This window comes from Canis lupus, chromosome 11 (genome assembly GCF_048164855.1).
Source record: "Canis lupus baileyi chromosome 11, mCanLup2.hap1, whole genome shotgun sequence".
Lineage (NCBI taxonomy): Eukaryota > Metazoa > Chordata > Mammalia > Carnivora > Canidae > Canis > Canis lupus.
Genome location: NC_132848.1, coordinates 36,210,572 through 36,235,952, shown reverse-complemented (window position 1 = coordinate 36,235,952; position 25,381 = coordinate 36,210,572). Strand labels below are relative to the sequence as shown.

At 37.7% G+C, this 25,381-nt stretch overlaps 1 protein-coding gene across 9 annotated transcripts in view; it reads right to left on the bottom strand.

Moving 5' to 3' along the window:
* Positions 1-25,381, bottom strand: part of SLC41A2 (solute carrier family 41 member 2) — a 124,854-nt gene that overhangs the window by 3,585 nt on the left and 95,888 nt on the right. For 6 of the 9 annotated variants that reach the window (XM_072844273.1, XM_072844275.1, XM_072844270.1 and 3 more), the window contains one exon: positions 1,601-5,400. The exons of 1 other annotated variant lie outside the window; for it this stretch is intronic. In XM_072844273.1, the coding sequence (XP_072700374.1) occupies positions 5,215-5,400 (186 nt within the window). In that variant the 3' untranslated portion in view covers positions 1,601-5,214. Of the gene's footprint in view, positions 1-1,600; positions 5,401-5,691; positions 5,731-21,303; positions 21,576-25,381 lie in introns of those variants that run through there. 2 more of the 9 variants (XM_072844278.1, XM_072844277.1) reach the window with 2 other exon arrangements.

Genomic DNA, 25,381 nt, shown 5'->3' with positions numbered 1-25,381 from the left:
TGGAGCTGTTATCAATTTATCATGGTAAATGTTCCCCTATAACCTTGCCAAGAGAATGTTTTATTAGATCTTGAATTTTTGTCAATTTGATAGGTAAGAAATGGCATCTCAGTGTAATTTTTTTTTAAAAGATCAAATACTTTAGAGAGAAAAAGAGCAGGAGGAGGGACAGAGAGAGAGGGAGAGAATCCTCAAGTAGACTCCCCACTGAACATGGAACCCGATGCAGAACTCCATCCCACGACCCTGAGACCATGACCTGAGCAGAAATCAAGAGTTAGTGGCTCAACCAACTGAGCCACCCAGGCCCCCCTCAGTGTGATTTTAATTAGCATTCCTTTTAGTTTGGTACTGAGCATCTATCTGGGTGTTTTTTATGAATTATCTTTCGCTATTTTACTATCGGGTGTTGGTCTCTTTCTTCCTGGCTTATAGATGTTCTTTACATATTAAGGAGATTAACCCTTCACATGTATTCTGTGGTTGTTTGATATAGTGGTGTCAGTGTGTCAGTTGGGTTAAGTGGTTGGCAGTGTTGTTCAAATGTTTGAGATACCTCACAGTGGCTGGAGTGGAGCTGTCCAGCAGCCATGTGGACATATGGGTCTGGAGTCAGGGGAGAGCCTTGGGCTGGAGGGATACCTTTGGGAATAATCAAATAGATGGCATTTGAAACAATGAGGTGGGTGTGTCCATCTAAAGAAGAGGTCATCAAAACTGAACTGTGGGCCATCCCAAAATGTGGAGATTGAGGAGCTTGATCCAGCAAAAAGAAAGGGGCTTTCAGGGATGTAGAAAAGGAAAGCAAAAGGCAGAGTTTTCTGGAAGCTAAGTGAAGAAAGCATTTCAAGGAAGAAGGAGACCTTCAAATACTTTTAGAGAGTGAATAAAATGAGAATTCTTGGGCAGCCTGGGTGGCTCAGCAGTTTAGCGCCCTTCGGCCCAGGTCGTGATCCTGGAGACCCGGGATCGAGTCCCACGTCGCGCTCCCTGCATGGAGCCTGCTTCTCCCTCTGCCTGTGTCTCTGCCTCTCTCTCTCTCTGTCTCTCATGAATGAATAAATAAAAAATCTTTAATTAAAAAAAAAAAAGAATTCTTACAACTGCTCACTGGATTTGGCAACAGGGAGGCTCTTGGCAACCTTGACAGGTATACCTTCAGTACAGAATTAGAGACAAAAGCCTGATCTCCAGAGAGTGAAGTGATTAGAAAAATATAGCAGCTGCTGGGTACTGGGGGGCTAACTTGATGCCAAAGGTCTGTCCAAGCAGTCATGTGTCCTTCTTGAACCATAGTTAGCTGCTCAAGTGCAGGCGAAGCAGAGGCAGAGGGCTGGGCTTACCCAGAGCCCACCAGTGAGTATGGAGGAGGCGAGAGGATGTGTGGACAGATGGACCTAGGAATCTAAGTGGAAAATGAGAAGAGTGCTCAACAGTGATAAAGTGGTAAAGCAATGGTTTGGAGGTCATGGTGTGGTCAGAGCCTCGTTTATCACACTCATCAATCCAACAAATATACAGGTCACTTCAGTCTCTTCTAGGTGAGTTCCACATGGGCTTGATGTTTACCTGGTTTACCAAGAAGTACAACAAGGCTGGGTCATATTTCTTACATTTTATTCTTATTTGACTTTACAACAATTCAAAGATAGCAGATGCCCATCATAAATGGGTATACTATACCACAGATACATTATAAGGCAAGGAAGCCCAATTACGGAAAGACTTCATAAAATGTACTTCATTTGGCTATATCACCGATAGTGTATGATGTGGAACTTTTGATGTCTCCCAGAAGAGACATTACCATAAGTTTCCATTTTATTAACTTCTAAACTTTATATTTTAAAGGAAAAAAAATGATTAGTGAGCAAGAATAAAAATATGTTTTTAAAAAGATGATCTCTATATAAATAAAGTGTCTGATAAATTAGTGAAAGGAAGAAGTTTGGAGAGGAATTTTTATATTGTATAAAAATAAATACTGTCAATTTACATTATATATGACTGATAATAAATTATTTCGTGGGTAAATAAATCATCTTATTAGCTGCATACTTATGTAAGGGCTTTCAAAAAACCAGTAAAAAAAGTTTAAGGAATCTACTTCCCTTTTATAAGCAAATTGAGCTAATTAGTAACTGATTTTTCCATGTCTTTATTTTTCCCTATGACATGCCTTTTAGACATTTTGTTGCTGTAACCAAGATCGGGTACCAAAACAGAAAGGAGAAAGAACTCGAATCAGCTATGCTAGTTACTTATTAGCATCTACAGATGATGTTAAATCTGGGAAGGTGGTGGACGCTAAATGTTCAGTGAAATCAGGCATTATTCTTTATTCTGAAGTCTTCATTTATCTGTTTTCCTTGGTCTTAAGCACATGAATAATTTAGAATTGGCTACACTTACCATTGAGATAGATGGTGGAGGCTTCCCTGTCTGACCTAAAAGATGTAGTATTATTCTATTCTTTTACTTTAGAAAATTCTGATGCTCTAGCCTATTTCCTGTCAGTTCATTAGTTAGGTACTCTTGATACACTCGGGGGTCATAAAAAGAGTAACTGGCTCAGGAGACCAGAGACCCAGATTTTAGTCACGATTTGGGCACTTTGCACCCAGGCAATGTTAAAAGTGTAACTTCTCTGCTTTTCAGTTTCTTACGCTGAAAAATACAGATAAGAATATCTACCTGATTTATTTCACAGGTACTGTTGTACTATGTGATGGTGTGTATTTGAGTGTGTTTCAGAATATGTAATACACTAAAGATGATGGTAAATGCTTTAAAAATGTAATTTGCTGGGTACTTTTTTATGTTATAAATCCACATAAGGGACGCCTGGGTGGCTTACTGGTTGAGCGTCTGCCTTTGGTCAGGGCACGATCCTGGGATTCAGGATCGAGTCCCATAATGGGCTCCTCGCGTGGAGCCTGCTTCTCCCTCTGCCTATGTCTCTGCCTCTCTCTCTGTGTCTCTCATGAAAATAAATAAAATCTTTAAAAAAATCCAGATAAAAATCTATCGGCAAATAGAAATGCTTATGAATCATACAGCCCAAATGTAAGTAAGTAATTTACAAATGCTTTACGATAAAATCAAAGAGATTCTTTATGGATTTTTTAAATTAAAAAATCTTTGCAACTAAATATTCATTGACTTAATTGTTCTTTAAGAGAATGTTCACTATTTGACATTATAACTCTCCAAAGGAGAAAGTCTATAATTAGTTCAGTTCTCTACCTTGGAAGATTCATTACAAGGCAGAAGAGTGGAATAATTAAAGTTTCAAAATAAGCAAAAATATATAACTCTACACCACAGTCTCACTTTAAAGAGTGTAATAGGAATACTTCCTCCAACATGTTTATAACAATGTACTATTTACATAATGTTAACACTAAAACTCACAACTTAAACCATAAAAATCAATGTCAATGAATATTTTCCCTTTACCAGTTCAACTATTAGGTATCTGATGATCTTGAGAGGTTCTACTGTATTTTTTAAATGAACTGTACATGATATAAAAATGCTTACTATTGAATAAGTAAAGTGTTGGTCAAATTTTAGAATATAGGTCAGAGTTTTAGAAAAATATATAGGAAACATAGCATATCACTTATGTGATAGAGTCCCATGTAGAAATAAGCCTGTGCAGATAGGTGGTATGGACAGGCATGGTCAATAATTGAAATAACCCACCAACCTCTCTTTTAAAACAGTAAGCCTAAAAGATGCAACATACTTCTTTAGAAGAGCAAATGAATCACTTACTTATTCAAAATCTTAGAAGAAAACCATGGTTATATTAAATGGTAGTTTTTTAATAAGAAAATCTAATCATTATAATATAGGTAATAAATAGTAAATCATGGAGAGTAGCAAAATTTGTGGACCAAATGACAAAAGCATATCAATAAAATGTGTTTAAGGATAATTACATAATGCTAAAATTTCAATAGCACTATGATCTTTGCTATCAATGATCCAAGATTCAGCTCTCCTTCAAACATTTCTCTTTGCTGCTTCTTTGTCTCTCTCTCTCTCTCTCTCTCTCTCTCTCACACACACACACACACACACGCACACAATTTCTCACACCTTGTCCCTACAAATGCAGCTCAGCTTATCTTCTGGTTTTAAGTATTCAGTCTTCTTAGATCAAAATTCTTTCACCAAATCAATGATCAAAATGACCCACTGCTTTCTTTAAAGATCTCTTGAGGTCATTCTGTATTTAAAGGGTAGCCTGCCAAGATCTTACAGAACTAAAATTAAATTAGCATTGGCACAGAGGAAAGTGAGTTTATCTCATGCTCAGCATAACATATTTGGTCAGGCTGGGAGCTAGTAACTGATCACTTACCCTCAGCTAGCAGAGAGGGGTGCCAGCCATGATTTTTTTTTTTTTTTAATAGTTCAAAGGTTGGTATCTTTTTTGGTTTCGTTTTTTTGCTTTTGTAAAGAAAAATAAGATTGTGTTTTTTGTTTGAAAGAAAACATGAGGAAGCCCCCTTCCCCACTCCGCCTCTCCCCTGCCCCTGAGAGGTGCTGTAACTTCTGGGCTTGGGCAGGAGGGACCAACCTGGCCCAGGCCAAGAGAGGAGGCTGGGCATTGTGTTGGGGCTTCCTTCAGAGCCACAGAGGAAGAGTGTTCGGGAATGGAGTTTAGCTTTGTTAGGCAAAAAATAAAGTTAAAAAACTTGACACACATGCCTGCTATGTTAAAACTATTAGTTAAAAACTAATAGTTAAAACTATTAAAGGCTTGGTTTGGGTCCCTTTCATTTTATAGTAGGATTTGCAGCACAACACATCTATGAGACAAGACAGGCTAAAACTCTGTTTCCTCAAACCTGGCTTTATAAGTTAAACAATAATAAAGCACATCTCTGCTACATCAGTGGTTTTTAAATTATTCACTGTAAACATCCTGTATTCTTTCCTATTTAATTAATTTCAGAGCTTAAGCTTGTGTCTACATCTATGTCAAATTACCATTTATTCTATGAAAAGCAACACAAATACTGTTCATTCTGGTTTTAACACAAATTCCTTAAAAAAATGTTAAGGCCATTTAATTGAATCAGGGCCAACTGAAGATTACCCTGGTAGAAGTTAAACTACTGATTTAAGATTTTTGAAAGAGTCATAAGTAGTTGTCTTGTGTTTTCCTCCTTGGAACTTGAGAACAGTTTGTAGGATTTATTAGTCTCCAACGTCTCCATCTCGATCTCCAATAAGCCAAAGAAAATGAAAACTTAAGGCTAACAAAGCTGTCCCAAGCAGGTCACCCAATGCTGTTAGATAGGGGATAGAGAAGCTATCTGGGTCCTTTCCTTTTCTCCAGAAGTGATGGACCATCCAGTCAGCAATCCACAGCAAGGTAAATACCTAGAAAACACCAGAGATTACTCCTGTTGTTTGGACATTCTTGGCCCAGTAAACATAAGACGCACTAGGCCATAAGTCTACACCATTGCCTTCTGAAAGGAAGAGCATGTGTCCAGGTCAAGAACTACACTTGGAAAAAAGAAATAACTGCCAGGAGCCTTTTCTTTTCACAAGGAAAAAAAACCATGTATCTCCACAATTAATAACATATTTCTTCAACTTTTCACATATACCTTCTCATTTTCTTCAAGCTTCCCCCAAATCCCAATAAGCCTTATATTTAACAGTATTGTACCATTGTTTGTTTCAACTTCTTTCTGTATGATAAACCTGTGAAGAAGGAAGACATATAAAGATGGAAATAAAAATTAAAATAAGGAATAAATTCTCCTATTGCAGGTACATCAAGTGAAATGAAAGGGAACCAACTGTTCACTTACTACTTATAAGGCTATGGGTGGGTTGCCAAGGGAAATTTCAGTCTATGCTAAGAACAATAGCCAGAAGGGAGGTGGAATGAGGAATGACCTGTCTCCATAGATAGATGTACAGATACAGACACAGAGTCGAAGTATTTTAAAGGGCAATTCAAATACTGAGGTGATATATGTAAGTATTTTCTAGGCTACCAGGAATATGAAGACCATCATAATGCTTTGAATTTGGGGATCAGATAAATATTTTTTTTCTTTGGATATTAAGAGCAGGAGGATCCCCTAACTCTCAAACTCCTTCAGTATTAAAAAGGGATTTGGAATAAATAAATAAAATCCTTATAAAAAATAAATAAAAAGGGATTTGGGGTTAGAGAGGTCAATGTTCCCTGGTTTTGGACAACTTGGCAAGAATAGTGGCATGGCTGTGAGCACTTCTCCATCACCTACTAGCCGACTGCAGGCAAATCACTTAACCTCTCAGATTCTATTTCTCCAAGTGAACATGTGAGATAATAATGGCACCTACCTTCATGAGAATGTTGTGAAGACAAAATAATAGACTAAATGATCAGTTGGGGGCACACAATAAGCTTTCATCAGATGTCTGCTACTAGTAGATTTTAAGAGCTTCATTGCTATGACAATTTGTGGCCTCCTAGACAGTGGGAATACTTGATAAGTGCAGGAGGAGTATATGCCAATGGTCTGTTACCTTCTGCTGTTCTGACATGTTGGCTATGGAGGTGAGGTATCTCCCTTGAGTCCTAAACTGTGTGCTGTGGTTTAGCTCTGACACCTTTACCAGGGAGGAGATTGGCTTGTCAAAACAGAGAGACACACATGTACCCATTCCAAAGGAGTCAACTTTAGATGTCTCTGGACATCTGTCAGAGAGAGGCTGTGTTTTAAGCCCCATTTTCTTTTGCATGAGGTTGTTTCTTCTTTAGTATTGTAGGACCCAAGAAATTTAACAAAAATTCCCTACCCCTGGACAAGCAGAGCACGACTAACTCCATTTTGTGCTACACCTGCCATCTCATGTATAACCCCCACAAGACCTGCTTATTGCTTAAGGTGCTCCCCGACCCTAATCAAGCTGCTGAGCACACCCTACCAGAAACCAGCTCACATAGGAATGCGGCTCATATAGGAATGTGGAACCCCTAACCGCCAAAGAATGTAAACCCTGCCTTTTGCCCGCCACACCTGTGCGCCAATTCTGACCAGTGATAGGCTAGTTCAAACGGTCACTATAGGGTAAATTGTAATTCAATTGGCCAACCTACGTGTGGACCGACATGACTATGCAACTTTCTGTGTGTGTTACAATCTCATTGGCCACTGGCCCCTATAAAACTGCTACGCCTCTTAACCTTGGGGTCCAAGTCCCTGCTCCCCTGTGTCAGATATACTTGGACCCAAGCTCAAGCTTGTTAATAAACCCTCATGTACTTGAATCGGTGTCGGCTCTTTAGTGGTTTCTCAGATACGCAATTTTGAGCACAACAGTATTTCCCTGGCAAAGATTGTTTTGGAATCACAGAAAGTTCCATCAGGACAATGTATGGAGGAAGCATGGAGTATTAGAAATAATCTAGACTTGGAAATGACAGAGTATTGATTTGATTTCCATTTATCAGCTGTATGACTCTGGGCAAACTTCTTACTTCTTTGGGTTGAAGAAAACCCAAAAGGGCCTAGTATCTGCCATACTGGCTTTGAGATAATTAATAAGAACCTCAGTCTGGGGGCATGAAGAGAAAGGTAAGAAAGCTGCATGAACTCAGGTTACATCAATAAAAACATAAGGTTCAGAACAAGAAAGAGAGTCATGCACTGGGGCCTGAATGGGCCAGGCCACGCCTTCTGTTCTGGATGCCTTATTTCCACAGGAACTCGTCCACCCCTGTATCTTCTGTATCTAGCAAAATGACCAGCTCACAAAGCAGACACCTGCTATCTGACTGAATCCATGAGAATCAGTGGGACACAAAGAGTATCCAGTGAGAACAAGAGCTGTTTGTCACCGGCAGGGAGGGCGGGAGATGGAAACTTAAGATCATGGCATCAGGTGACATGAGTTTGTAATACACAGCTTCAGAGGGTAGTTGTAGGCTACAGGAGAAAAGTTACCAAAAGACAACTATTTTCAAAAAAAATTGGGGTTGCCTATAAATAGAACAAATTATGCAGTAAACTCTGTATTACTGGAATGTATGGAGGTTCAATAAGGAAATGTGCTGGTGAGTGAGTAATGTGTGCAGGAGGAAATGATAGTTTTGAAGAGAATAAGGTAGCTAATTTCTATGGGATTGGCAAGAAATAGAAATAAATCTATAATATATGTGTATTGTTATATATTTACATAGGATATAGTTAATATACATTTATATACATAAATTTATGTAATATATATCTATCGTACATATATGATATATATACAATTTACTAATTGCTTGTTTAATATCTACATTGAATGGATTAGATTCGTCTAGAACAGGCATTGGCAAACTACAGCCCATGGACCGAATTCAACCTGCTGCCTGTTTTTATAAATAAAATTTTATTGGAAATCTACTCTACCCATTTATTTACTTCCTGTCTATTTAGTCTATAATTTAATCCTCACAACATTCTCATGAAAGAGGCACTCATAATCGCCAATGTTCATTGGGAGCAATCAAGTCAGAGAGGGTCAGTGACCTGTGTGGTGCCACAATGACAGAACTATGTAGTTGTGACAGAGACCATATGATCCACAAAACCCAGGATATTTACTCTCTGGCACTTTACAGAAAAAGGTGTGCTGAACCCTACTCAGGAGACAAGTGCTTATTCATACAGAAAGAAATAAAACAGCATCCATACTTCATACCCAAAAATACATTCTAGGTAAGACTCAAGTACAAAAAGCAATACCTGAGAAGTTTTGTAAGAGAATGTCTTATGACCTTGATGTAGGGAATGATTTCGTAAGTAAAATGCATACAATCTTAGCTTATAAACTATTTTAAAGATTTCTGTGGTTCAACAAACACCATAAAGTTAAAAATCATGCCCCAGGCTTGGGGGGAAAAAAATCTCTGCATTGTATATAAGTGACAAAGAATTAGTATTTAGAATATTTAAAGAGAATATACAGAGAACTCCTACAGTTGGTAAGAAAAAGAACAACCCAATAGAATAGAAAAGGAAATCAGAAGTGTTAATAAACACGAAGATGCTCAACCTCACTAATAATACAGGAATGCAAATTAAGCCACATTAAACTCTATTTCATACCCATCTGACTAGCAAAAGTCAAATTTTGAGCAATCATAATAGCGAACATTGTTTTTTGAAATGGCCTGTGATGAACACATGCAGTGTTCAAGGTGGTTCACATGAACTGATTTAATCCTTAAAATACCTCTATAATACGCTATGGACTATTATTATACCTTTTTGACATAAAGGGACACTAAGGTATATGTGAAGTGCAGCTAGCCTGCCAGAGATCACACAGAGATCATACAGCTCATGGGCGAAGACAAGTTCCAACTCACTACAGTCTCACACAAAAGCCCAAATTATTAAACATTAGTGCAGCACATCACCTTGGTAAAAAGAACTCTGCATTGGCCACAGGAGTATAAACTGGCACAACTACTCTGCATAACACCTCAGCAAATCTGTTAAATTTGAAGATGTGTATCTCCCCAATCCAGCAATTCCACATAAAACCAGGATTTTTTCCCTCCCTTTTCTTCTGCAAAATGAGTAAAAGGGTGAAACTGTGTTCATGACTGGAGGAAACTGGCCTGGGGGCTTTACCCACCCCAGTGCCGAGTGGCTACTCCAAGGACTGGGTGGACCAGTATCTTTGGAGACTTGCAGAAGCTTTGCTGGGAAACTCCGACATGCACACTCACAGAAATGTGCAAGAACATTCACTGCACCACTATGGTAAAAGTCCAAAGTTGAGATAAACTCAAAAGTCTATTGACAAAGGAATGAGGAAATTAACTCCTAGGTCATACAACCGAACATTATATAGAAGCTAAAACAAATGAAAAAGAGCTACATGAATCCATATGCATATGTCTCAAAAGCATAAAGTTGAATGCGAAAAGCAGTAGGAGACTACATAAAGTATGATTCCCATAAGGCTTATAAATATGAAAAACAATACAATATGTTATTTATAGATTCATTCCGCAGCAGTGGTAGAGGAACGTGCTTGGCAGTGATACATACCAATTTAGACAACTGCTCGGGAGGGAATCAAATGAGACCAGGAAGTGATACACAAGTGGCACCTACCATATACATGATGCATTTTTATTGATCGTTTTGAAGTAGTTGCTTAAATAATTTGTTAAGGGTTGCTAAAGCTGCATAGTAAATGCAAGGCTATTTTATTTCCTATAACTTCCTGTACATTTGTATTTTATAATTAAAAAAGCATGAGCAGACAGGGCAGTGGTAACTCACTGACCAGGGCTGCCCGAGCTACCTCCTAGAATACCTCCCCAGGGTGCCTGGGGGGCTCAGCAGTTGAGTGTCTGCCTTTAGCTCAGGGCATGATCCCGGGGTCCTGGGATCGAGTACCGCATCCAGCTCCCTGCAGGGAATCTGCTTCTCCCTCTGCCTGTGTCTCTGCCCCTCTCTCTGTGTCTCTCATGAACAAATTAAATCTTAAAAAAAAAAAAAAAACCTACCTCCCTAGGGGCTCCCTAGAAGAGGATGTCAGCGTGCCCTGCAGAGTTCAAACTGAAAGGTGTGAACTTGGTAGCACTAAGGGGCGCTGGGGCTAAAACCAAAGGGGTATTTAAGTGTCTGTGTGGAGTGAGCAAAGATCTAATTGTTTGATCATTTGTGCAACTGTCTTCCCCATCTAGGGAAATAATGGGACATCTTCTGGAGAAAACTGAAGGGGAAGAATCTCAGGACTTAAAACCACTGGGGACTATGAAGTACTGGCTGAGAATGAGGAGTCTGCACAGTTAGCGATGGGGTTCCTTTAGACCTCGTTTGCTCCAAGAACAGTAGTGGGCAGAAGGAAAACCCTCCAGAGAGGACATCAGATGCTCAGATTCGGAGGGCTCCCAGTTCAGCGGCTGATCCCCCCATCCTCCCATTGGAGAGTGCCCAGGCCACAGCCTTCTCTACTTCCAAGCCACTCACACTCTGCATGCTGCAGTCTCTTCCCTGTAGTGGAAATAATCCCTGTCTCATAGATGAAATGGGACAGAAAAGTTAACAGTACCTACCACATAGAAAGAACATAGTAAATATTTGCAATGATTAAAAAAAACCTCATAGGTCCTATATGAAGGAACAAGAGCCTGACTTTCCCAACAGCAACACAGGGAAACAAAGAAGCAATGCCTTCAAAATTCCAAGAGAAAGAGATTTCTAATCCATAATCCTGTGCCCAGCCAATCTGTCACCCAAGTATTGAAGGTTAAACTAAAGCATTTTAAGACATGCATGCACTCAGGAAGTTTTCTCCCATGTTCTCTCTCTTTAGAACTTTCTTGAAAATGTGCCTGGGTGGCTCAGTTGGCTAAGCATCTGCCTTCAACTCAGGTCATGATTTCAGTGGTGTCCTGGGATCTGGGAACTACTCAGCAGGGAGTCTTCCTCTCCCTCTGCCTCTGCCCCTTCCCAGGCTCATGCCCTGTCTCAAATAAATAAATAAAAATCTTTTTTAAAAAAGAAAATGTGTGGGGATCCCTGGGTGGCTCAGCGGTTTGGCGCCTGCCTTTGGCCCAGGGCACGATCCTGGAGTCCCGGGATTAAGTCCCGCGTCGGGTTCCGGCATGGAGCCTGCTTCTCCCTTTGCCTGTGCCTCTGCCTCTCTCTATCATAAATAAATAAATAAATATTTAAAAATAAATAAATAAATGTTAAAAAAAAAAAAAGAAAATGTGTGATGAAAATGAGGGGAGAACCAGAGGGAGAGAAGGAATGGGGATGGGAGAATAGAAGAGCCAACTGCAGAGAGCAGTGAGGGAAGAAGGTGCCAGGTGAGCTGGGGAGCCAGAGTCCAGAAATAGCAGGTAGATGGAGCACTCTATTTTTTTTTTTTAAAGATTTATTTCTTTATTCATGATAGACATAGAGAGAGACAGAGACAGAGACAGAGACACAGGAGGAGAGAGAAGCAGGCTCCATGCACCGGGAGCCCGACGTGGGATTCGATCCCGGGTCTCCGGGATCATGCCCTGGGCCAAAGGCAGGCGCTAAACTGCTGAGCCACCCAGGGATCCCTAGATGGAGCACTCTAGAAATGAGGTCTCTACGATCAAGGCAAGTGGCAAATTATCTGATATAACAGAGTCTGGGAGCAAAAAACTAAGTACAGATGTGTGGCAGCTATGATGGATCATGTGGGAAAAAACTAAGGATAGGATATAGGAAATTATGCCAGTGAAAAAATAGGGCAACTATCTCCAGAAAAAAAATCAGAGAGAGATAAAAAGAAAGAAAATATTTTTAAAAAATTAAAAAAATATAACACATGGCTTGGCTCTGTGATAAATGATATTTATAGCCACAGAATATAAACAATACTTATTCATAAAATAAAAATTGAGCCTTCCTAAACTAGGAGGATGAAAGTTGGGGAAATAAAACATGGGGTAAGATGGCTAGATCCTCATATACCATAAATAACAGATTGTAGATAATTTCTTAAATTGAGAAAGCAAAATTAGCAATCCAAGTACAACACAGAGGTAAAATAACAGAAGGATCAGCTAGAGTTGCTTTGGAGGACTAGTAATATCTAGTTTTTAACACACACATAAAAGAACTAAAAAATAATATATATCTAACATGTCTTTTTTCAGTATATGACCCACGAATAGCTATGAAGTCAATTTAATGTAATTGGTCTTTTAAAAAATGAAATACAATAAAATAGAATACAACAGGGTTAGAATAGAAAGTATTAGTATGCTAACAGGATATTTCATACAACTTTTGTTTCAGCTATGAAATTACATATATTTATATATAAATAAAATATATAAATGGATGCATTAGTTTCAGTATAAACATTTTTCTTTCTTTAGTTTTTTTTTTTTAATGGAGAAGGGAGGGGAGAAGAGGGAGAGGGAGAATCTTAAGCAGGTTCTGTGCCCAGCGCAGAGCCCAACGTGGGGCTCAATCAATCTCACAACCCTAAGATGGTGACCTGAGCCGAAATCAAGAGTTGGATGTCTATCTGACTGAGCTACCCAGGTACCTTGAACATATTTCTTACTTAAGATTGTGGTCAAAAACATTTGAAAGCTGGGATACCCAGGTGGCTCAGTGGTTGAATGTCTGCCTTCAGCTCAGGGTGTGACCTCAGGGTCCTGGGATCGAGTCCCGCATCGGGCTCCCTGCATGCAGCCTGCTTCTACCTCTGCCTGTGCCTCTGCCTCTCTGTGTCTCTCATGAATAAATAAGAAATCTTTAAAAAAACAAAACAAAATAAAACAAAACATTTGAAAGCTACTGACCTAATATGTACATCTGACATGCTAGGTTCCAGGGATCTCATGTGGAAATCTCTTAAAGGAGAAAATAATGTCATTTTTCTATTTGATCTCTTGGTTTTTAGCAAAAACACTTATCCATAATAAGCCTGAAGCAATCATGTGTCGCTGAACAGGCTCTACCACTGAATTACTACTGATGAGTGAATAAACCTCAAATCTTTCTCATCTCTGCAATGAAATATCCATTATCACAGGTGGGTTGCAGAAATTAAATAATATATGTAAAGAATTAAACAAGTGTCTATACACAGTCAGTACTCAATAAATATTAATGTCATGCTCATTGTTCATCAGTTATTATGCTGAATTTATGATCCTTAATTAAAAGGTTATTGGGGGCACCTGAGTGGCTCAGTTGGTTGAGCATCCAGCTCTTGGTTTCAGTTCAGGTCATGATCTCAGGGTCCTGGGATCGTGCCCAGTATCAGGCTCTGTGCTTACTAGGGAGTATACTTGGGATTCTCTCTCCCTCTCCTTCTGCCCCTCCCCCCACAATGCTCTCTTTCTCTCTAAAATAAAAATCTTTAAAAAAAATTTTTTTAAAAAGGTTATTGGAATGGAAGTGTGAACACTGGTTTCTTTTCTTTTTTTTTTTTTGCACTGGTTGTACCTTTGTTGTTTACCTCATTCACTAATAGTTCCGTGATGCAAGGTTATGAACACTGGTTTCTAACACTCACCACCTAACATGACTTTTCTCTATGATCCTTAGTTTAGCCTTCTTTAAAACAGATTAATTTATGCCTTCATAGTCTGTTCTAGCTCTTGAGTGCAAAGGTAAGAAATGTGTGATCATGAACTATGTAGTGATTGCTTGCCTCACATATGCATGTCTTCTCCCACTCCCTCTCAATTCTTACTCCATTAATTGGACTTTAAGTTCCCTTCCCATGCAATTTCTTGTTAACGGTATTATGATGACTTAAAGTTCACTCAGATTTCAATTTATTAATTTTTTTGTAAGTAACAAAGGATTTCAGTGTTTCCTTGGAACACAGTATCTAACGAATTATAAAATCACAGTAAGTATCAGATATTACTTAATGCAACATATTTTATTTTAAAACTAAATGATTATTTAAGGAATGCATGCTTTTCACTGTGAAAATACATTGAAATCAAACCAAGGGTAGAATGTGTTTTTACATCATCTGTTTTTTATGAGATATGCATAAATTCTTTAGGTAAGTGTACCTTCTGAAAAGGCAAATTTGTAGCCTGTTCTGGATGTTCTAGCTGTATTGCTTGGAATTTAAATAAATATCCAGAGTACAAAAATATATATTTGCTTTGGACAATATTGATTCTCTTGGCCAGCTCCTTCTTTGAGCTAGAATTAACATTCCTGCATACTAGCATCCTCTCAATGTCCTGAATGCCAGTAACAGCCTTGTGTACTATGTAAAGAAAGATGATTCTTCAGGGAAGGAAGGCTTGGAAATATAATGCAAATAAACACCAGGAGTAGTAAATTAGTACAGTTCTTCCAAACCCCTAACATACAAAGGCTGAATTTATTTTCCCTATAAAAATATGCTTCCCTAATACAGTTTCCAGACTAGAAACTCCACTAATTAAAATCGAATATATAAATGTTTGCTCCTAAGAATTTAGGATTATCAGTCAACAGGAATTCAGTCTACTCCTGATATTTCAATAAAGGCATCTTTTCTTTGGTCTGAATTATTTTTGTAAGGTGGTAGGTGGAGGAAGGTGGGAAATGAATAAAACTTATTTTGAGAAGGGACCTAAGATTTCCAAGGAGTCCAGTCACAAAAATGGTGAAGACCTTTTGTCCAAAAGAAACTTTTAGAAAAAAGAAAAAAAAAAAAAAGAAACTTTTAGAATGTGTAGCTTTAAAAGGTACAGATACTAGGGTTCTGGTAGTGTTCTATTTGTTAAGCTGACTGGTGAGTGTCCTGGTGTTTATTATTCTTTATACCTTGTGCATGTCATTATTGTTCATCTATTCAATATTTAATATATAATTACAATTAAAAAATAATAATCTTTTGGCTGGTGTTCTTTAACCCTGGCCCAGTTAATCCCACTACTGATTGCTCCCTCATCTGACCATATCATTCTGTTCCAATCACGCAAAGAGCCAGTTTAACATTAGGAAATGACAACCTGAAAATTAAAAAAAAAAAGTCAAGCAAAAATAAGAGGTCTGTTAGTTTCTAATAAAAAGGGGGAAAAAGATAGAAATAAACATATTTAAATAGCTATAGGAGTGAACATGTATTGATCTTCTCCTACTGAGTTAGATTACTTTAATGTTCTTAGTATCCACTGAATATTAGGGAAAGATGCACTAGGCAGAGATCAGGCCCTGAGCAACTTAGGTGCTCCCCCTTCACTCTGCCCATAGCCCAAGATCACCCTGTTTCTATACCATCTCCCTTTCTGCAGGTTGCCTAGCAAAACATTTCAATGAAAAAAAAGAATATTCATTCATTTAAAACCATTTATTGTATGACTTTCCAATATATGTAATACTCAAATTTGAGAAATAATTTTTTTAAATATATTTTTTAAATAGCACACCAAAATATTTGTGATGGTGATCTTTGAGTGTGGGGATTATGGGCATTTTACCATGATAAGTGTATGTTGCCTTTATGATATGAAACAAACCTCAAATGAAAACAAACAAAAATGCTCATGAAAGAATGACCAAAACCCCTTCCTTGCCTAAGCTCAGTACAGAAATCCATTCGTTTCCTTGTTTATTACTTTAATGGTGACAGATGGTCTCAGAAAACATATTTAAAAGGATAACTTTGAAGTCTACAGGAACTGAATAACAAATACTGCTGGAACATGGAACTACCTGGAAAACATTTTAACTTCAGGTAAAATGAAAAGTGTCAGAAGTACAGTTCTGAACTTCTTTGACATAAGGAAGGTAAACCCTGAAAAGAAGACAACCCATTTAACCAGGAGGAAGTAAAAAGAACAGTCAAAGAAATAACTGAGAGATTTGAAAATCAATCTTTTCTTGATATCAAAGGATGTACAGTTATTGGTAAGAGACAGAATATGGGGCAAAGCAGGGAATGGAGTCAGATATACAAAAGGAAGGAACATGTATAATTAGTCTAATTCACATCTTAGAAAAAAGCTGCCATGAGAAGTGACAAGTGTGAAAATCCAGATGTAATCCACTTGGACTTCCAGAAGCTTTGAGCTTTGAGATACAGTATCACATAAGGATTCATAAATATAATTACTGTTGCTGTTGAAATACTAGCACACTGAGAATTCTATGTTAAGAGCAGTGAATAAAAGGATATTGATTTGGCAGAAATAACAGAGAAAAACATCTACATTAGTTTTGGTTATCTGGCACATCAAATACTCCTATAAATGAACTGAGACTCACATAAAGAAGAGAGCTTGCAATTAAGAAGAATGGAAAATGATTTCTTTTGAGACTAAAACTTTAAAAAAACATGTGCGGGCTCAAAAGAAAACAGTTATACAAGAACAGACATATACATCAGTGGAACAGAATAAAATTTAGAAATAGACCCACATATACATAATAAACTGACTTCTGATAGACACTAAGGTCATTCAAGGAGAGTAAGGATAGTTTTCCCAATAAATGGTGCTGGAACAACCAGGTATTCATAAGGAAAAATATGAACCTTAATCTGTAATTCACAAAAATTAAGTCAAAATGGATTAGAGAACTCCAAAAAAGTTAAAACCAGAAGATTTCTCAAATAAAACAGGAAAAACCTCTCACAAGCCAGGCATAGACAATGGTTTCTTAGGACAAAGAAAAGCAGTAGCTTTTCTGATAAAAGCACTAGTTTATCTGAAAAACTGATAAACTGACTTTATTAAAATTGAAACGTATGATGTTAAAATATATGGTTAAAAAAATAAAGAAGCAATGTATAGACTGGTAGATGATATTTTTAATGCAGGTATATAACAAAGGACTATTCAGAAATATAAAGAACTCTTACGACTCCATAAGTCAATTCATTATTAAAAATGGACATAAGATTGAACTTCACAAAAGAAAATGTGAATGGCCAATAAATCCATGAAAAGATAATCAATACCAGAAATTATGATGACCATGAACTACCACCTTTACACCCACTAAAATGGCTAAAGGTACAAAGACTGACAATACTAAGTGATGGTAAGGATGTGGAGAAACAGGAACTCTTGTACCAATAGGATTTCAGAACAGTATAATCACACTGGAAAACAGCTTGGCAGCTTCTTATAAAGTTAAACATACCTATCCCATAAGAGCCAGCAATTCCACACGTAGGTATTTACCCAAAGGAAACAAAAACATATATCTCCACAAAGATTTATACACAGATGTTAACAGCAGCTTCATTCATAATAGCCCCAAACTGGAAGCAAACCAAGTGTTTACCAGCAGGTGAATGGATAAACCAACCGTGGTATAGTCATACAACAGAAAACAAAGCAGCAAAAACAGAGCAAATTACTAACTATATGCAACTATTAATAAATTTCAAAATACATGTGAAGTAAAAGGAGGCAAAGAATACATATTTAGATTTACTTATATGAAATTCTATAAAAGGAAAATGTAATTTATAGTGATAGAGAATAGATCAGTGATTGTCTAAAACCAGGGATTGGAGGGACACTGACTGCGATGTGTTGACTGGGGTGGTTATTACAGGGGTGTACACATATCTCAGAACTCATCAAACTTAACACATTTTACATGGGTATATTTCACTGCATGTAAGTTAAACCTTAATGTTATTTTCTTTCAAATTGCTTTTGTTGAAATGTTCATCTCTTTGTATTAAGTAGCAATGTGCACCACATAGGGAGAGGTTTGAAAAACATCTGTTAAGATTTTAAAATCTGTTTAGAAAGGCAATTCCTAAAAATATATAAAGATTCTTGCAGGATATAAAATCAATGCACAGAAATCAGTTGCATTTCTATACACTAACAATAAGGCAGAAGAAAGAGAAATAAAGAAATTGATCCCATTCACAATTGCCTAGGAATAAGCCTAACAAAAGAGATAAAGGATCTGTACTCTGAAAACTACAGAACACTTACAAAAGAAATTGAGGAAGACAAACAGAAAGGGAAAAACATTCCCTGCTCAAGGATCGGAAGAACTAATATTGTTAAAAGTCTATGCTACCCAGAGCAATCTATACATTCAATGCAATGCCTATCAAAATACCACCAGCATTTTTCATAGAGCTGGAACAAACCATCCTAAAATTTGTAGAGAACTAGAGAAGACCCTGAATAACCAAAGGAGTGTTGAAAAACAAAACCAAAGCTGGTGGCATCACAATTCTGAACTTCAAGCTATATTACAAAGCTGCAATCATCAACACAGTATGATACTGGCACAAAAATAGACATGTAGACGAATGGAACAGAAGAGAAAATCCAGAAATGGACCCTCAACCCTATGGTCAACTAATCTTTGACAATGCAGGAAAGAATATGCAATGGAAAAAAAAAGTTTCTTCAACAAATGGTGTTGGGAAAATTGAACAGCCACATGCAGAGGAATGAAACTGGACTACTTTCTTATACCATATACAAAAAATAGACTCAAAATGGATGAAAGATCTAAATGTGAGACAAGAATCCATCAAAATTCTAGATGAGAACACAGGCAGCAACCTCTTTGACCTTAGCTATAGCAACTTCTTGCTAGAGATGTCTCCAAAGGCAAGAGAAACAAAAGCAAAAATGAACTACTGGGACTTCATCAAGATAAAAACTTTTACACAGCAAAGGAAATAGTCAACAAGACTAAAAGAAGATATTTGCAAATGTCTTATCAGATAAAGGACTAGTATCCAAAATCTGTAAAGAACTTATCAAACTCAATACCCCAACAAACAAAAAAATCCAGTCAAGAAATGGGCAGAAGACATGAAAAGGCATTTCTCCAAAGAAGACATACAAATTGCCAACAGACACATGAAAAAATGCTCAATATCACTCAGTATCAGGGAAATACAAATCAAAACCACAGTGAGATACCAGCTCACGTTAGTCAAAATGGCTAAAATTAAAAAGTCAGGAAATGACAGATGTTGGTGAGGATGCAGAGAAAGGGGAACCCTCTTATACTCTTGGTGGGAATGCAGTCTGGTGCAGCTACTCTAAAAACAGTATAGAGGTTTCTGAAGAAGTTAAAAATAGAGTACCCTAGGGGCAGCCTGGGTGGCTCAGGGGTTTAGCGCTGCCTTCAGCCCAGGGCCTGATCCTGGAGACCCAGGATCGAGTCCCACGTCAGGCTCCCTGCATGGAGCCCGCTTCTCCCTCTGCCTGTGTCTCTGTCTCTCTCTCTCATGAGTAAATAAATACATTTCTTTAAAAAAGAGTACCCTACAACTCAGCAATTACACTACTAGGGCTTTATCTAAAGGATACAAACATAGTGAATAGAAGGGGCACACGCACCCCAATGTTTATAGCAGCAATGCTTACAATAGACAAACTATGGAAAAGCCCAAATATCCATTAACAGATGAACAGATAAAGAAGACATGGTACGTGTGTATACACACACACACACACACACACACATATATGTATAATATTCCATTATATATATATATATATATAATATTATTCAGCTATCAAGAAGAATGAAATCTTGCCATTTGCAATGAGGTAGATGGAACTAGAGAGTATTATGCTAAGCAAAATCAGTCAGAGAAAGATAAATACCATATGATTTCATTCATATGTGTAATTTAAGAAACAAAATAGGTGAATAAGGGGAAGGAAAGGAAAATAAGATGAAAACTGAGAAGGAGGCAAACCATAAGAGATGCTGAACTCTAGGAAACAAACTGAGGGTTGCTGGAGGTGAGGGGAGTAGGGGGATGGGGTAACTGGGTGATGGGCATTAAGGAAGATATTTCATATAAGGGTACTGGGTGTTCTGTGCAAATGATGAATCATTAAATTCTACCACTAAAATTAATTTTAAAAATAAATTGAATATATATATATAATATATATATATTATTCTACATATATAGAGAGAGACTTTGATAGAGTTTTCTTTGCAGCAACAGCCTACAGCAGGGGTCAGCAAACTATACTCCTGGTCAAATCTGGCCTACCACCTGTATGGCCCATACACTAAGAATGGTTTTAATATTTTCAAATGGTTAAAGATAATCAAAGGAAGAATAGTATTTTCTGACACATAAACATATAGGAAATTTAATTTCCAGTGTCCATAAGTAAAGCTTTGCTGGGACGTGGCTATGCTCATTTATTTACACGATGTCAATGGCTGCTGCTATGCTGTCATAGCAGAGCTGAGTACCTGTGACAGAAACCATGTGATCTGTAAGGCCTAAAATGTTGACTATCTGGCCTTTTACAGGAAAAGTTTGCTGATCCCTACCCTGGAGTCTGGGACCTCTTTCCATCATCATCCACTAATAAAGAATGAGATTACCAAGTTAAATTCTCAGTCCTTTTACTTGTGATGAGGTAAAGAGAACAAAGACTTTGGAGTAATACAGCTCTAAGTTCAAATTTCATCTATTACTTAACTACTTCTGTTACTCTAGGTAAATCTTTTAAGCTTACAGTCTCTCAGATTGTCACTTGGAAAGTAAGGAAGACTATGCACATCTCAGGGTACTGCTAAAAGGATAAACATTAGTTCATATTTTTCTTGTGAGTAAGGTATCCAAGAATAGTGGCTCATCAATTATGGGTCTTCAATTCTTCTTCTGGCACAAGTTAGTCACCAAACTTCATTTACTTTTGTTGTTATTTGTGCCTTTATCTATACTTAATATAAATGTTACAATAAATTTACTATGCATTCTTTTTGTGTCTGGCTTCTTCTGCTCAAACAATGAGGAACTGCGTCAGTATTTGCCCAAATACTCAAAGTACACTGAACACATCTCAAATCCAATTTAACAAATATTTATTTATACCTAACAGAGAAAACACTGTGATAAAGCTTTCTGGATCATTTAGAAAAGAATACAACATAGTTATTGCTTTCAATGAGATCAGAATCTGCATGAAGAAACATGACTGAAATGCCTAAAATAATCTAATACTATAAAGCTGAATACTTATTTGATTATTATTTGCTGTATCAGGCAGAAGCTGGTGCTGAGTTTATGGTGATGAATAAAATAATCCATGGTCTTTTTATCCATGTCCAGGTACAACCCTGTGTGAAAGGAATGTCCATTATTTAGTTATTATTTTTTAAAGATTTTATTTATTTATTCATGAGAGGCAGAGAGAGAGAGGCAGACATACAGGCAGAGGGAGAAGCAGGCTCCCCGCAGGGAGCCCAATGTGGGACTCGATCCTGGGACCCCAGGATGGTGCCCTGGGCTGAAGGCAGGCGCTAAACTGCTGAGCCACCCAGAGATCCCCATTATTCAATTAAAAACAAAACAACACAAAATATAATCCCTGGATAAAACTAAACTAGCAACATCCTCTGGGGAAAAAAAATGGAAGGGATATTAGCAGAGCTGGAAGGTAATACCAGTTGAGAACCTAAAACAGGTTCTTCAGAGCACTTCCAGAAAAATGATTCATGGAAAGCTGACTATTAACTCAAGATTCTCAGAGCAGAGATGACCATACAAAGTACACAGCTTCCACACAAGACTACGAAAATAACAGTTTCAGCTGCAGATAATAGAATGGTTTTGAATTTTCTTTTGGCCAACCAAAACCACTACTAACACTTGTGTTATTTAACCCTGGCCAACATTACAGGTGAAAGAAAGCAATCTATATCTAAGCTAAAAGAAAAGGTAATCTGGTTACCTGGGGAATGTTTAAGACTTATTTTCTGGGTCAGGCCTGAAAACTCTTAGGTAATGCTAGTGAATATATCCTAGTCCCTTCTTCTAATACTCCTCATTATTCTGGTTTGTCTCAAAGTTCTTTGAGGCTTATTGTCTAGAGCCTCAAATTATTTGAAAGCCACTGTCCCAGCAGATGTTTCAGCAAATGATGCAAAGGAAAAAAAATGAAATTATGCTGATTGATATAAACTAAAAAGCAGATCTTCACAAATGAAACCCTGCCTTCAAGAAGAATCAGCAACCTAGGTGAAGGTCTGGACAATCCCTAGGGATCTCCTGCAGCTTTGACGAGTGAAGAACAAAAATGTAGACTGAGAATTTAGAACTTCGTTCATCCTCTCCCAGGAAAACACTGATGATTCTTTAGCCACATTAACAAAAAGCTATCAGAACTACTTTTGAACTCATTCAATCAATAAACAACTTAGATTTATTGAACATACTTTAAAAGCCAGCCAAACAGTGATAGTCCTTGCTTCCTAAAGTAGCCAATTAGGAACAGATTCAGTCCAATAAATACACGGTGTGGGGCCAACCAAACAAAACACTAGTCACAACCAAGTAACCATATTTGTACAGACGGCATCAACTCACTCGTGCTTTTGGACATCTGCCAATCCCTCAGCCCACACTTTCCTAAAATCTGATGTAAGATCAGCAGTTTGCTGGGCTGGAGAGATTCTCCCTGACTGACCCCAGCATAGCTCCCACCCAACAGTGAGCAATAAAGTCAACTCTGTCTCTTTACTTTAGATACCGAATGATGGTCTCATCATCCTTTGACATCCTTTAAACATTCCTTTTAACAATACAACTAGAACTAACATGGATATTTAGCTTTAAATTAAAAAAAAAAGTGGTATGGTACTAAATATTTATTTTTTAAAATAAACTCAAAAATTTTAATAATAAAATCAATTAGGTCAGGATTTCTTTCTTTTAAATTTTATTTATTCGTGAGAGACACACAGAGAGAGAAGCAGAGACATAGGCAGAGGGAGAAGCAGGCTCCATGCAGGGAGCCCAATGTGGGACTCAATCCCGGGACTCCAGGATCACGCCCTGAGCCGAAGGCAGATGCTCAACTGCTGAGCCACCCAGGCGTCCCAGGTCAGGATTTCTATGGTGACTATTCTGAGATCACAATCAACCAAGAATTATTCTGGCAAATTTCTTGAGTAATGGTTTTTATGTTTTTCAATTAAATGCTTTTACAGAGCTCTGTTAAAATATATATTTTTTTGTTTTTGTTTTTTGACAGTGATATGAAAAGTCCTCTAAGTCATATCTGCAGTCTCAGCAGGATTCAGAGCACGGCTGGTTATATTCCTAGCCAGAGTGCTAGAAAAAGATGGCTCAGCTTCTCTGGCCCTACCTTCATCTTCATCAGGACTGACAAGCCTGAAAAGAGCACCTTTTCTCAATGGGCTTGCTATCCAGGGATCCAGCATGCTTGCTGTGTCTACAGTGAGGTAGACAATCATTTCATCTTCCATGCCTGACTAGCCTAGAGCCTGAGCATACTTGTCTAGAGAATTCATCATAAATATGGATTTAGAAAAGTGTCCCACTTTCAGACCCTACAACCTATAATGTCATCACACTATTGTATCATAAATATTGTATTATATTGTACAAATACTGTAATATTGTATCACAAAAACAATCACAAGGCTATAAAAGAATCTCAAAACTTCACCTGTTTCAACGGCCTACCTTGAGGTTACCATATTCATCACCTCCCAAAGCTAAAGCAGATGTTTTTATGGGAGAAAAAAATTTTTGAACTGTTGATCCTCCCCTCTTCTGACTCTTCCTTCAGCCCAAGCTGACAGAAACCAATTAAAAGACAGAGGCACACACAAATAAAGAGATTCTCATTTTCCATTTGAAATCTAGTGATTTCAAATTTTGAGGAGAAAAGAATGTGAATGAGGTCAGCCAACCTGTTAAAATCCCCTGGTTGGGGCAACTGGGTGGGTTCAGTTGGTTAAGTGTCTGACTCTTGGTCTCAGTTCAGGTCTCAATCTCAGGGTCACAAGTTCAAGTCCCACATTGGGCTCCACTCTGGCCATAAAGCCTACTTTAAAAAATAAATAAATAAAATAATATCCCCTGGTTGCTTAGCTCTTTCCTTTGAGATGCCATCTGGGAATAGGATTTGAGTTAGTGTGGTAATTTAAAAAATATATGAGCACACCATTCAATAAGGCCTACTATGTGCCACACAATTAAACATTATTACTACCATGCAGAGGAGAATCATCATCCTCATCTTACAGGCAAGAACAATAAGGTCCCCAAGAACTTAAGTAACTTGCCTAAGGCTAAGCCAATTAACTCTCTCAGTGGGTGGTTATCTTGGGATTCCAGTTATGGTGGTACTGCCACCATACTTATTGAGAATAATGACTCCAAGGAATTAGTGAGGTATCAGAATAATGGTAGGGACTCTTGATGCTAGATTCCATAGGTTCTGATCCCCTCACTGATCCCCTAAGGGACTCATTACTCCAGTAAACTACAGCTATTGAAGATGATATTAAAATAGTGAGACAGTAATAGCACCTTATATGGATTAGCTCATTTTATCCTTAAAACAACCCACACAGTCGGTCTATTCTTAGCCAATTTTTTACAGGCAAGAAAACAGTCCCTGAGAGGTTACCTTGCCTAAGCTGACATGGGCATGAGTGGTGGAAACCAGAGCCCAAGCCCTTATATACTATATACTCCAGTGCATCAAATGAATGTATCAAATCTCTCAAGTTTGTTGGGAGTGGAACAAAGTTTGAAAAGCATCATTTTATAAAACACAATAAACTCTTCATTCTGGTCATCAAGATCCTTCATGATCTTGCCACAAATTATAATTTTCAACCTGATTTTCATCACTTCCTTACATAAGCACCTATGCCCCAGAAATTTTCTCACTATTTTCTGTAAATGCACCAAATTTTCTCATTTACCTAATGCTACCACTTCCTTCTGCTGGGGTTTTCTATGGATTCTACAAAATAAAATTTTATCCATTATAAATCTTCCTCCCCACATAGGAAAAATTTCTCCCACTACTGAAATTCCATAGCACTCTGTCCTTCTCTCCAGACACTCAAGACATATTTGTGTTCTTGACTGGATTCCTACCTGA